General features: G+C 41.7%; 1 protein-coding gene across 2 annotated transcripts; it reads right to left on the bottom strand.

Annotated features, from left to right (window-relative positions):
• Window positions 1-1,370: 1,370 nt before the first annotated feature.
• CCDC77 (coiled-coil domain containing 77) lies at window positions 1,371-13,671 on the bottom strand. Of its 2 annotated transcripts, none has more exons than XM_027906132.1 (11): window positions 13,560-13,671; window positions 12,002-12,218; window positions 10,588-10,730; window positions 8,957-9,050; window positions 7,641-7,698; window positions 6,791-6,885; window positions 5,328-5,476; window positions 4,745-4,985; window positions 3,731-3,856; window positions 3,494-3,646; window positions 1,371-1,757 (listed from the first exon to the last, which is right to left on the bottom strand). In XM_027906132.1, exons 1-11 carry the CDS (start codon window positions 13,589-13,591, stop codon window positions 1,611-1,613), a joined length of 1,455 nt encoding a protein of 484 aa, XP_027761933.1. In that variant the 5' UTR covers window positions 13,592-13,671; the 3' UTR covers window positions 1,371-1,610. The 2 variants fall into 2 exon arrangements, with proteins under 2 accessions (XP_027761933.1, XP_027761924.1); XM_027906123.1 differs by having other exon boundaries at window positions 3,488-3,646.
• Between the last annotated feature and the right edge of the window lie 583 nt (window positions 13,672-14,254).

Consider the following 14,254-nt stretch of genomic DNA (forward strand, 5'->3'; position numbering starts at 1 on the left):
GCATTTTCAGTTAAACTAACCAGTGCAACATACCTTAAAACAGCCTCTTGTAAGCTGCAGTGCTGAGCAGCAGCAGAAAATCCATGATGAACTGACCTCAGGAACACAGACAAAATAAAAGCCACAGTACAGGACAGCAAGCTTGTCACAAGTAGTTTAGACAGCTAAAGGAAGTCTTGACTTCTTGAGGGAAATTTCCCCTCCCGCATTGCTTTAGCTGGAGCTATAGAAACAATTCTTCCTTCTCCAAATCCTGACAGCACAAAAACATCTTTAGCTTATCTACCTCTCAGACACTGAATGAGGATCTCCATGGCCACTTCCATGCCAAAAAGAAATTGCCTGCTTTCACACACCAAGTTCTCTTCAATGGGAAAGGAAGTGCTGGTAGCCTGTAAGGTGTGTATACTTCAGAAACAAGGTAGGAAAAGGTAAAGTAGGAAACAGAGGCATTGAAATCCCTTTTCCCAACACAGATCTACTCTTCAGCCACAAGGTGGACAAGATTTGCTGACACAACACTAAAAGCATGAACATCTGCAATTATAAACTTGGCTAAAGCCCTGCTGTAACCTTTTTCATGATTCCATCTGTTTTCTGGAATTGCGATCCAACCATCATATGGCTGGAGAATCATTACACAGCAAGAGTTATAGTTCTCACGTAGCAACTAGGCACCTGCTCTTCCACCCCAGTTTGTCGCAGTTCAGTAGCAACAAGTGCTGTAGCAGAAGTTGATAACAATTTCTTTATACATAACCATGATATTGTTTAGAGCTACAACAGCAGATAATGTGGTGGCTAAGGAAGACACTGGATCCCTTATATTATGGGCACCCTCTGTGTGTTAAGATACACTGGGAGGAAGGGGACAAGAAGATGAAACTTGACAGTGCAGTACTTCCCACCAAGCATTCAAAACAAGTTCTATGCTGCTGCTTCTTGCAGATGAGTTTTATAAAGGATTATCTTTTCCCACCATATTACATCAGTCAGGTTTGTTCCAATTAGGTAGAACCAAACAAAGGGGAGCCATTTTAAAGTAGTTATGCTGTCAAGGGGAGAGTCAGATGTAATACATTTTAGTACAGACTTCTATACGTTCTATACGTGGTCTTTCCCAAAGAAAATCTCCAGTTACATCGTGAAGCGCTAAGCATCAAAAAGGTAATCATTTAAACTATTTTAAAAGCTGCTTTTCACATAGGAAAAGGTCAGCCAAAATTCAGATCCTGAACTAGATCCTTCTATGATTATTAATTTCATTATAACTACATATGTGGTTTATCATACACTCGAAATAAAGGTGAACGCCAGTATACACTGATCCCTACCACAGTTATGGAAAGAATAAGTCATACACACACTCCTGATGTATCAGTCATCATGTACTCTCTATGTCAGTCTTATCAGGTGCCATGTCTCAGCTGAAACAGCCTTATAATCTGGCACTCTGGGAACGACTCATGTATGCTGTTATGACATAAACTGCAGATTTCCTCAAACCTTCTGTTGATGGATGCCAGGAAACAGACAAGCAGGAGCTGCTCTTGCATTCCACTTAGCAGTGTCTCATTGATAAAACTAGGATGTCAGCTAACAGTTCAGCCTCAGCAGATCCGTAGCTCATTCTCTAAACAGTAGATTTTTGCTTTTAAGTCTTTTAGCTCTCCTTGAATTTTACGTGTTAGTCTGTTTCCTTGGCGGACCTCGCGTAAAACTGCAATATCCTGGCCTGGTCCCATATTCAGAGTCACCTAAAGAGGGAAAGAAAAACAGATTAATATAAACCAAACTGTACAGAATATAATTTAGAGAGTATTATGATGAGTGCATGAGGGAAAGAATTCTAAAGGAGACACTCTGCAGCTACCTAAAGAGATGTGCAAGTTAATGGCACTTTGATAATGCACATCAACAACAGAAAGGTGCTCCAGAACCAAAAATAAAGAGCAAACCTTTCATAACATTATAGTGCTATATTACTGGCAAAGAAGAATTCTGGATAGAATGTAATCAAGTCTACCCATAGCCTGTTGACTCCTTTCCAATTCCTGTACTATTTAGAGACCCACAAAAAGAGGCAAGTTAAATTATTTATCAACTAACTTGTATCTAGTTCTAAGTACCTCACCTGATATGATGACATTTTATCCTCTTTTCCTACTAAAACTGGAGGTGGGCTAACTACTGTGCCAGACCTGCTGCCTCCTGAACTGCACACGGTTCAAGAGCAGTTCAAATACAACGCCTTGTTTCAGGCAGAGACATATGGCCTGTACTGAGCTGAACAAAGGCTGTTGGATAATCAGAATTCCTGATGGCAAGCTGGCCAGGGCTGACATTTCCTGTCACCCTGGAACTGGATGGCATGCCAGCCCAGTCACTTTCAAGGGCACAGGCTGGGAAACTACTCTCAAACCCCTTTATTTTCTTGACCTGTCTGGTTTTCTTATTGTCATCATGTAGTTCTTGATCAAAGATTTTAATATGCAAATCAAGAAATGTAGCCATCAGACCTCAAGTGATGAGAAGGATTTAACAATCAATCTGGAGAACTCTAGCAAGTATTTTGTTCCCCTGCCCTCTTGTGGTTAACAATGTAACGAAATTGAGAATACAATTAAAAGCACACACACAGATATAAAACATACAGGTCCATAGCAAAGGTATCACAGACAGTTTCCCCCCTTTTGCATATGCTGTTTAGCCCTTACAGAATAAAGTTTAAAAACCCACAGCTCAACAAAAACAAAAAAACAAGGCCTTTAGTTAAAATAAATGCATTAGTCCAAGTGAGCTGAACTGTGCACCAAAAGCACAGGAACAAAGGGAGTCTACACTGTGACTGGATCATCCTCTCAAACATATGTTAGATAAATACCTCTCCTAAACTCCCAGCAACATCAAGACTGTGGCTTCCCTTCTAAACTGTTCTGATGTTCACCTACACATCTGGAAGCTACTACAGAGTACACAGAGTCAACTGCCAGCCATAGCTTCTGCAGTGATTTTTGCAGAGTTATAGATGACATATTAACAAAGTAACAAATCGAATATTCACAATACTTCAGTCAGCGATCTACATCTTACTGGATCCAAACCAAATGCTATGGCTCCCAGAAGGAAAACAAATCATTTCCTTTTCAGGATAAACTTCTGAATCAAACTACTTTACTGCCTTGCAATTTTGAGACAGCAAAGGGAGCTACAGCTTCCACGTAAGAACTTTCAGAGTGGAAACAAAAGCACTCAGCTAATGGATAGTCAGGACACTTCCTGGCAAGCTCAATGCCTGACTGACTAACAAATACATGTTTTTTACTTTGTGAAATACATAAGAGGCAAGTTTTGTCAAACACTGGTATCTAAAGGTGCACTTAGGAAAGAAATTATTTCCTAAACTCTAGGGAAATAGTGCATTTAAATACCGAGCATACAGCTCTATAGGGTAAGCCCATAATAGTCTGCCTCTGAAATACTTAACTGCTACCTTGTAAATCTGCCTCTCTACATCTTTCAGTTTCTGCTGAAGCTGTTTAATGTCATTCTTGAAGCCTTCTACTTCCATATTACGACGTTGTTCCAGGGCCTCACATCGCTGAGTCATCAGCTTCAGGCGCTTCCCCATCTTTTCTGAGCGTTCCTATGGAGATGAAAACTCAATAGGGTATACAAAATAAAGGCTGAAGATCATCACATAGCTAGCAGATGATTGGAGACTAATTACCTTAAAGAGTTCTTTGCCAGCATCTCTCTCCTCACGAATCTTAGCCAGCTCGCCTTCCAGGGCGACACACTGCTCTCTGTACATGTGTGATAGGTGTTGTTCCTGCATTAGCTTTTCCTGCAGTGACTAGGACATAGGAGAAACAGAAAGAATCAACTCAAAAGACCGTGCTTACAAAAATCTCCCCTGCTCTGGAAAAGCAAGTGTGATAAAATTGCCAATACGGTAGGCAAATAAAAATTAACAACTGGAGCTGCAGCTAATGAAATAAGGAGTAGTGGACAATATTCTACCATTACTTCCATTACCAAAACCTTTTAGTTAAGTTAAATTGTGTATGACTGCTTCTCATCAGTTAAAGAACTCCTCTTCCCTATAAAAATATTCAACTCCCCTCTTCACAGCTGTTTCCCAGTACTGCATTTCAGAAGCATCTGCATTCAGTGGTAGTTGAAAAATATTCCCTATTGCCTGTTTACTTTCCACTTCCTTATTGCCTGTTTACCCACTTCAGATCTCCCAGCTTCTCACTGGAAGTATAGCAGAAGTGGAAGAAAAATCCTGACTACTGTAAAATAGCTGGAGTACATCAGCTGAAAGGACTCCTTCTCCCCTGACAGCAGCAAGGAAGATCCAGACACAGCATTTTAAGTCTTATTAGCTCAGAGCACTTGCACTAACAGAAAGCCATGTGCAACCAGAAGGTTGAAAACTGTTGGCCCCACATATCAAATGACTTAGAGAGCTAAGGATTTGTTCTGGGCATGAAAGAAACTGCCAGTGACACACAACAATAAATCCTAACTACACATTTTATCTGAAATTTGCAAGCAATGGTGATTTTGAAGCAGGAGAAGTTTTGGGTTAGATTAGTGCCAAAATCAGTGTAACTTACAGCAAGCCAGTACAGCTTTGAAACAGCTGCTAGCTACCGCTCATTGAGCGAAAGCCCAGATGCTGGCAATTTTCTACTCAAAAACTGTTAGAGCCTCTGGCCAGGACAAAAAAAATTACCTTTATTTCTTTGCTTTGGAGTTTTGAAGCTCCATCATCTGCTCGAAGCATCTTCTTGGTACCTTTATGCTTCTTTTGTCCTGACTCAGTGCTGAACACAAGTTGATCCAGATTTCTGCCAAGTTGCCTCAAGAGACAGTCCTTCTCTGCCATCCATGCTTTCTCATTGGCTCTGGCATCAAACTTGAGCTGGAGATAGTCACGAGTACTCTCATATAAGAGATTTTGGGTCTTTTGGAGCCTGCAAAAAGGGATCTCAGTGGAGTTAATTAACTTCTTTCCTAGTTCCTACCTTAATTTCCTCAGTCATCACTGCAAGTTGGAAGCGGCATGGAAGAAAAAGATAGGTGCTCTCCTACTGATCTTAGCTCTTATCATCTAATGAAAGAAGTGCTATTCTTCCTGTGTGAAATAGGATTTTAAATACGTAGATGACTCCACTCATCATCTTCCATGCATACTACCAGATGGCTGCATAATTAGCTTTTCTACCTGCTGCAGGAAGCAACACACTCAAAGTCATAACATTGCTATTGTTCCATCTCTTCTCATGACTACATTGTGGTCATTCTCTCACACTCACTTATCTGTTACAGCTTTGATCTTCTCCTGGTCCCTCTGATGCTGGACCTCAGCTTCCTCCACGTGAATTCGCCTGTCCTCTAGTAGTGCCTCGATCTGTTCTTTGGATAATCGTGTCTGTTCTTCTATCTGAGCTTGCAAGGCCTGGACCTGGATAAGCAGAGGCAGACATTGCTGAACGAGATCTCGCACCAGTTCTGCTCCTGCTCTTGCAAGTCTCTTAGATTTCAAGCTTCAAATCTAAGACTCTACCCTATAACACCTTTGGCAGTTCTAGTTTCTCAAGCTTTTCTTTTTGTTTTAGTGCTAAGGACTTCAAACAACTAAAACATTTTTTAAAAAATCATTTTAAAAAATAGGCAAGAGAGGTATACCATAAACAACAACAACAGATTGAAGATACTGGAAAGATTTAAATTGCACATGATTAAATTACATGTGACAAATCCTGTGGAATATGCAGAGACACTTCCATCCCTCTGCTACCATCTTCCAATAAAATGGTGATATAAAAATACCTAAATTCTAGGAAGGCAGCAAGTCCACATACATTGAACAAAAGAAATTACTCAAACAGAATTAATTACTGAATGTAAACGAGATAATGAATGAAGGAGAGGGATGCAGAGAATCCTGATCTAGGGCATATAGTCAGTGAGATACACTGAAGCAAGTAATTGAAAAATAGGCATCTGGCCTTTATGTAACAAACTATTGGGAAAAAAACTTTGGTGGGTATTTAGATTGCTTATTTTTACGTCAATTTTGAATGATGCTTTTGTTCCAGAATAAATGTTGCTAGATAGCTAACTAGCAAGGTCAGTCACCACCACCCTTGAACAAAAAATATTATTAATAATAATAACAACCACCACCACCAATATCTGCTGTACAAGTTAGTCCTTAATTTGCTTTTCTTGAACCATCCTTCCTCGTACTTTACATACAGCTTGTGCTATCTTCCCCAATTCATGATACTGCACATTTTGTCTTTCATTCTGTCATGCTGCCTTTCATTGAAGTCTAACAAAGGGAACATTTCATTGCACAGGTGCATATTACTGGGGCTGCCCAATACTGTCTCAGACACATTGCTTTTGTCAGACTTCCACAAAACACCCAACCCTGCAGATATTCAGTAGGTTTAATGTCAATTCATAGCCACTATCAAATTGTGGGAGAAAACATCCATTACATATTCTATACTTAAGGGCAACATATTTCAGTTGGCATTACTGGAACATCTGCTTACATAAAGCTTCCAGAATCAGACCCAAGTTCTTAAATCTATATTCACTGCAAAGAAACAGCTAAGTAAACTGACAGGAAGTGTGAATCTATACTAAGATACAAGGACTGATAACATTGGCACATCTACATCTAATCTAAGCAGACGGCATATTTTTTTAATCACAGTTTTCTGCAAGCCAGGAATTATATCTATTGGTTAGCAAGTGCTTTTACCTGTAGTAGAAGTGTTTGACTATCACTCTGGTATCTCTCAGGACTTTCTGTTTTTTCTCTTTGCGCAGTTTCTTTTGAAGTGTTCCTCTCGATACCTACTGCAGAAATTTAACAAAAATGGAAAAGGATTTTCCAATCTACTTGCAGTACCTTTCTAAGCATGACATATTATATGTTCTGGTGGGCCTACAGCAACAGGAAAAAGCTTGCCATTGCTACAGTCACAAGGACTTCTAGGAGGGCTAGCTGAACGAAAACAATTTCTCAGCTTAGGGTGATCACAATAACTTTATCCCAGTCCATCAGACCGCAGTGTTCAGTATTTAGGCAACGTACAAATTTTCTTGGCATATATAGAAAGCAAACTTGCCACATTTTCTTATGTACATGATGAACAGGCAGATGTCATAGCTGCACAAACATCAAGCCTTGAATGAGTTTTGAGCTTGTTGGCTAACTTCAGTCAATTTAGATGAGGTAAAGGAGAAAATAAGTATATAGGCATACAGATACACACTACTGTCTACAGCAAGTCAGGTAGAACCTCACACCTCAGAATGGCTGTGGCAAAGGTACCTGTCCAGTTGGTACCTGCATAGCTCCATAACAGCCATCCAGTGATCACACCAGCCTCTCCCTTAGCTGGGCAGATCATGGACACAAGAGCCAGCTAAGGTTATTTGAAAAGATTTTGAAAGGCAGCCAAGAGCACTGCAGGTATATGTATGTGCACGTGGACATTTAGGGAACTTGATGGAGATTTACCAAAGCATTCACAGTAAGGAATTACTTCAGTATACTGGAGACAGACATAGTAGGGGAGCTGCTGTCAGCCAGCTTGGTGTGGTACCTGGGTTAGAAGCATCATCTTGTTCACATGACTCTGCTGGCCTTTGCAGAACAGTAACCTACAGAAACAAGATATCTGCACTGAACATCTGACTTCTCCAAAGCAGCAGTCAAGAACAAATCTTAAAAAGTTAAAATGAGATAACCAAAAGAACAGCATTACCTTACTTCTATCACAAGACAAGGAAGACATTCACAAGTGTAATGTCCATGTTGAAAAGTTTCCTTTATCATGGCTGAGTTTTGCCATTTCTGCCTCTATTTTTTTTACCAAAACAAGTGGAAAGTAATTCTGCCTTTTCTGGCTTCATTAGGATGAAAGTCAGTACCCTCAGCAGGAAAGGAGCATTTTGGGGATAGAGAGGAGAAGAGGAAGGTGAAGATGATGTTATTTCCTTCTTTCATACTCCCTCTTGTCTCAGCAAGACAGAGAAACATGAGGCTTCATTCAAGCTACTGAACAAGCCTGGGATAATAAGTCAGTGTCAAGAATATTGAAACAACTCAACTGTTGAACCAAAACCCATTTAACAAAAAAAGAAAGCCATGAGGGAACAGGTTATAATCCCAATGCTTATTTTTAGGTCAGTACTACATGATAGCACTAATTGTAGAGCTACCATAAACCAAGGAATTTTAAAGCTTCAAGATTTTTGAAGTATTTGAGTGGTGCAGAGCAATCATGAACAATGCAGCTTATTTCAGTCTTTTTCTGCACATTATTCCAAGACAAATTCTATATTCCTCTCACAGACTCTCTATGTCTGAATAATTCATGACTTTATAAAGGTTCAGCTACACTGCTCTTCACCTGCATTGCCATTTAATCAATTTAAACATAATTCTCAAATATGTGACACAATGATGCCTTAAGGGGATGGCTTTTCTGCCCAAGAAAATGTTGCAGCAACCTTGACCCTTTCTTCTTTAGTGAGGCCCTAAGAGAGGCTATCCTAGATAACTGACCTTCAAACACTGCACCTGGTTGCTTTCAGCACTGTTTTTCTTCTTGTGGTTTTCTCTCCATCTTCTCAATGACCATTTGCCAGATGACTTCAGACTCCTATCTGACATTAAGAAGGCTGACATAGAGCTATGTTTTGAAGGCAGAAGGAGGTTGATGCTAAGAGGACCTGCTTTCAGTGTCCTTGTCCATATTTACCTTTCAGCATTTATACTAAAACCTGATGTTGCTACAGATCCCTCCTGTACTGAGCTCATTTAGTAACTTTTGACTTGCAGGTCTGTGGTCACTCTGGGGCACAGATACTCATGTTACAATCCAAAGCAGAGTTCTACAGAAATATGGGAACTTGCCTTATGTGGAGGCTCCTTGTGAAAATATGTAACTTCCTCATCTGCTCCCATTACAGTCAGTAGATGCTGAATTTTTTTTCTATCCTCCAATTCCCTAGAATTCAAAGAAAGCACTTTTTTTTTTTAAAATACATCAAGACATTACTTGTTAATGCTTACAAGTTTTCTAAACTGTTGCAATTATTGAGAACATTGCTTTAATAGCAACCTCCTGAATACATTAGTGACATTGCCAATATAATAAGAACACCACCAATTCTGCTGGGATTGGAGAGCCTCTTTTCAAATATGACAGTACTACATGGGTTGATACAACAATAGCACTCGGCAAAGCATTTTCATTATAAAGTTATAAACTTTCAGATTGTAACTACATTAAGACCTGTGTCAGACTTTTCATCACACTCTTGAAAAGTGTCAAAGAACAGCAACACATGTTTTAAGTTCTTAAATCTTTAAGAGAAAACTATCACTCAAAAATATTCTGAAGAAGGTTGGGAGCAACTTTGCCACTGGCAGCTTGTCTGGTATGATGGGTTATATTACAGTTCACCAACTAAATGGCATTAAAAATGAGTGGTTGCCATCATGATCTCAGAGGGAAGGAAAACTACTTGCTTTGGTCTGTATTTTCTACTCCAGCTTAAGTGTTTTTAGGGCTGAATAACTTTTGCCAGGGAGATGCAAGATCTGCATCTGGGTTTTGGTAGCAGGGGGCTACAGGTGTGGCTTCTGTAAGAAAGTGCTAGAAGCTCTTCCCACATGTTCAATAGCCACAATGTCAGCCAGCTCCAAAATGGAGCTGCCACTGGCCAAGGCCAAGCCCATCACAACGGTGGTAGCACCTCTGGGATATTTAAGGGGCGCTCAGAGGCCCACCCAGCCTGGCCTTGAACACTTCCAGGGATGGGGCATCCACAACTTCTCTGGGCAACCTGTTCCAGTGCCTCACCACATAGTGAAGAATTTTCTGCTAACATCTAATCTAAACTTGGCCTCTTTCAACTTAAAGATATCACCTGTATCCTGTCACTACATGCTTCTGTAAAATTCCCGCTCCAGCTCTCTTGGAGGCCCTTTAAGCGCTGGAAGGTGCTGTAAGGGTTCCCTGGAGCCTTCTGCAGGCTGAACAGCCTTTACTATCTCAGCCTGTCTTTATAGGAGAGGTGCTCCAGCCCTGTGATCATTTGATTGGTAATAGTTTCCCCAAGTCAAGTCTATTTTGCCCATGACAGTAATTGGTGAGTGTTCTCTCTGTGTTCTTATCTTGACCCATGAGCCTTCTGTTACATTTTCTCTCCCCTGTGCAGGGGAGGAGGTGAGTGATACAGAGTCTTGGTGAACACCTGGCATCCAGCCAAGGTCAACTCACCAGAGCCAGCTTCAATCAGAACTTCCACATTCAAATTGGTAGCATGAATCAAAATGTGAACCTACATTAAACTTCTGCTCTTTCTTCTACTACCAGAATAGGAGGAATAATAAGTGGAAAGATATTTGGCATCCCAGCAGAGCCCACCACAGGAAGTGTGCCATACTTGCTTCTCTGAAGGCTCCAGATCTGGAACTAGCACACAGTTATACAATTGCTGCTGCCTGTGACCCAGCCCACACCACCTACGACAGCACACCTGATTTTCAGCCGGTCGTTCTCTGAGTGAAGACGAAGGACATGTTCCCTCTCCTGGAAGAGGTAGACTTGCATATCACTCAAAGCCTTCTGTAACTTTGAAATCTCCTCTTCCAGCTGACGGACTTCCCATTGCAACTTGTGCTGAGTGGAGAGAACGAGGTACTTGAAATGACACAGAGCATTGGATGACACTTATGAACTTCAAACTGCCTGTGGCCTGAGCCTATAACTGGTATTGAACAACAGCCAGCTCAAGTGAATTATTTTATTCTCTTATAATACTTGTCCAGCTGAAGGCAGCATTGGAAAAATTATTTTAAAATGTTTCAGCAGGGAGTTCAGAGCTCCAAGAATCACTGTCACTACACAACAGTTCAATGAGGCCTCAGCAAGGGTCTCCAGTTGCCAGTGGTTGCACTTCCATGCTGGCAGTCACAGCAGCACAGGTACGGGGAGTGTGACATCAACAAAAACAGAGCAAAGCCTATGCAATAGCACTTAACTTTTAAAATAAATTACTCAAGAATACACATTAAAGTATCTGTGTGGTTTAGCAGTGAGAAATCCGGGTAGTTACTAAGTTACATTAATTATGTTCTACCTGGTGTGGAAAACTAACAAACCTTATGGAAAATCAGTCCTCTACGAAAGAAGGCACTATTTTGGAACCTGCCCCTCTTTTTCCCATATGAAAGTAACTTGAACAGCACATATTTCCCCAGGCTGCTTTCAGGCTGATTCTAGCATGGCCAGTACTTGGGAAGACACCTTAGTCACCTCAAAAGTGATCATTCTGCTCCCAAAGGACCATCCACAATTATCAAGATGACTGCTAGACAGATACATGCTCTAAGGCAGATCAGAACACTGAATATCTTACAGATATTCTGTAAGATTTCTTCCTCTTAAAAGGCGAATTTGTAGGTTTTGGAGTTTCTTGTAAACTCTCATTTATTTGCTGTGTAGTTTACTGCTCTGCGTATGAATTCCACTGTGGTAAATACAGATTATATCCATTACTCAAAGCCCATTAAATTTGGGCAAAAGAGCACTCCTTTACTATGAGAGAAAAGGGGAAGATACTGGACAATATCAAGAATGAGCATCTAAATTCAGGCCTTAATAAAAACAAACAAATAAACAAACAAAAAAAAAAGAAGCAAAAACCCCACTGAAAAGATATAACTAAACTATGATAACTTTAGAATAAGGTATGTTTCTGTCTGCTTTGAGAGGACAACTAGACTTTACAATCACACCCCACAATCAAAATCTACTTATTTCTTCAGAGCTCAGTTCCACCACATTATTGGTAAATCTGGAGACATCTACGCTGAGTTTTCAACCAAGGAAAACCACTAAGTTTGTGCAAGGATATGTAGTCCATCATTGCTCAAAAACTCGTTCCCTACCTGATCATCATACGTTTCTTTGTACCTCTCCAGCCTTTTTACCAAATCCTCCTGTTCCTCATCAAAGTCAGCAATCTTCTTGCGGTAGTATTCCAGCAACTCCCGGGAAGGATGGAGACGGGCCAAGCGCTCACTGATAGAAGGCAGAGGAGTCAAGTCCTCGTGGTTTGGAGATTGACAATCAGCATATCTGGATGAGACATGGGGATTTGGCAGCCTGGACAGAAACAGAGACATGTAAGCTTCAGAGATGAAAATTGAAACACTTTTTAAAATAGCAGAACAGGTTTTTAAATTTTTACACAGATTCAATTTAAAACACGGATTAGCTTGACTGTGCTATGGGTGTAACAGGAGGTCACAGCATTAAGGAGAACCAAAACTTTTGATATAGAATGGCTTGCAGGTTTACTATACTGTGGAGAAGGGGCAAACTTAAGGAAAAAGGATTAAAAAGTGTTATGGAAGCAAAGTCTCATAGGTTATTTAGGGAGGGTGAATGTGAAAAGAGGAAGAAGAAAGAAGGACATAACACAGAGGACAAAAAAACCATTGTTGTGCAATTAGAAGCCAAAATGAGCAGGAAAACAATCTGTGACAGTCACTATCTGATACTCAGAGAAAGAAACACTTTCTAGAGACAGACCACTGAATAAAGGCAATAATTCAAGATAAGTGATGCACCAGCCACTATAATTTAAGGTGTAGGTTTAGAAATCTACATGCTTTCCTTTCTGGTGTACTTGACCTTATCCACACAGCTTGTCCCTCCTCGATAGTGAAGTAGAACATGCCAAGTTCTTCTATCATACATTGAAGTGCTAGATGTAAAGCAAGTCAACATTATTCAAATCAAATTAAGGATATATACGATTACATGTAGTTTCTTATAAACAATACTTACATTATTCAAACATTTAATCTGCTCAAACAAGGACCAAATTTGCAAACAGAGCTGCAGGGTTCACAGTTACATTGGAATGCAATATTTTTGTTTTTTATATCGATCTGAAAAGCTCATTTTTTAAATTATACCATGAGTAACAGAAGCCTCTTTACTAAAGATCTGCTTAATGAAAACAGTCCAGAATCTGACCCTGGGGCCGGTGCCAGAATGCTGATGATAAACTGATTTGATGGATGGCACCGAGGCAGTAGTGACCTTTATGGAGCCACTCACTAAAGCTGCTTAGATAGAACCCCAATGCACATCCATGAAAACGTGCCAAGCTCCTCAATCTCCGGCACTTGAGAAAAGCATTAAATATACAAAAGTATGATTTTTTTTTTTCCACGTAGGAACTTGCTGCAAGGCCAGAAATGCCTTAACACACTTAGAAAAAAAAGTAACACCAGAAGGAAGGAAGTAACCCAGGCACAAGGTGAGCGCCTTATTGCGGAAGAGCAGCAAAAACGGAAAAGTGTAAAAGCAAGGAAGCACAGCAGGCACAAGAGCGGGCCAGAGAGTGCTCTACTACAAACCAGGCCACCGGGCAGGAAGGAAAGGGCTGCGGGCCCCCCGCTGCCCCGGGAGGAGCGGCTCCCCCACACTCATTACCTCGAGCAGCGCGGGGTCGCCGCCACGCTCATCGCGCCCCTGCGGAGCGCCGGGCTCTAGGCGGGCGGGGGACAGCAAAGCTTCAGGCACTCCGGGAGGCCGGCGACGGGGAGAGCCCTAGGACAGGGGTTCCCGGGACGGGGGTCGCGCCGCCGCCTCACGGCCCCAACGACTAAACAACCGCCACTCTCCGCCCGCCGCGGCTTAAACTGCGTGGCGCCACGCCCCCCATCGCCTCCTCCAATCACAGACGGCTTTCCATGCGACGTCAATCATCTGCGCCAATCAGCGGTCGCGACACGGACGGCGGGGGCTCTGGGAGCTGTAGTCCCTGGGCGGTCGGAGGGGCCATGGCGGCTGCGCGGCCATGGCGGGGACACGGGGGAGGGCCTGAGGGAGGGACTGCGGGGCCTGCGCGTGTTAACCCTGGTTTTACGAGGGCAGCCCTTAGACCTGTGGGCCAAATACACGCCAACCTGGCAGGGGGGACTCTTTTCATACACAGAAGCAAAAACCACCACTCAAACGCCCATTTGTGTTTGGAAATGGACTGAACGAGACGTGATGTTGCGCAGTCACAAAAAGTTACCTGCTCGAATTCTGCCTGGATTTAATGTATTCTTTGAATCATCTCGATGCCTTTTAGCCTCTCCATCCCTCTCGAGTACCCAGAAATACCAACTAGTGGTCTTACC

Source organism: Empidonax traillii, unplaced genomic scaffold, assembly GCF_003031625.1.
Source record: "Empidonax traillii isolate 1590-97213 ecotype Southwest subspecies unplaced genomic scaffold, ASM303162v1 scaffold25:size3598162, whole genome shotgun sequence".
In the NCBI taxonomy this organism is placed as follows: domain Eukaryota; kingdom Metazoa; phylum Chordata; class Aves; order Passeriformes; family Tyrannidae; genus Empidonax; species Empidonax traillii.

What these genes read in the sequence shown, in the direction of transcription:
- CCDC77 (XM_027906123.1), bottom strand. Translation starts at nt 13,591, where the DNA reads ATGAGCGTGGCGGCGACCCCGCGCTGCTCGAG. An exon ending in ACAAGGAGCCTCCACATAAG is followed by an intron (nt 7,699 to 8,956) that starts GCAAGTTCCCAT and finishes TTGTTTCTGTAG; the next exon opens with GTTACTGTTCTGCAAAGGCC. An exon ending in CTGGCAAAGAACTCTTTAAG is followed by an intron (nt 3,647 to 3,730) that starts GTAATTAGTCTC and finishes TCATCTCCATAG; the next exon opens with GAACGCTCAGAAAAGATGGG.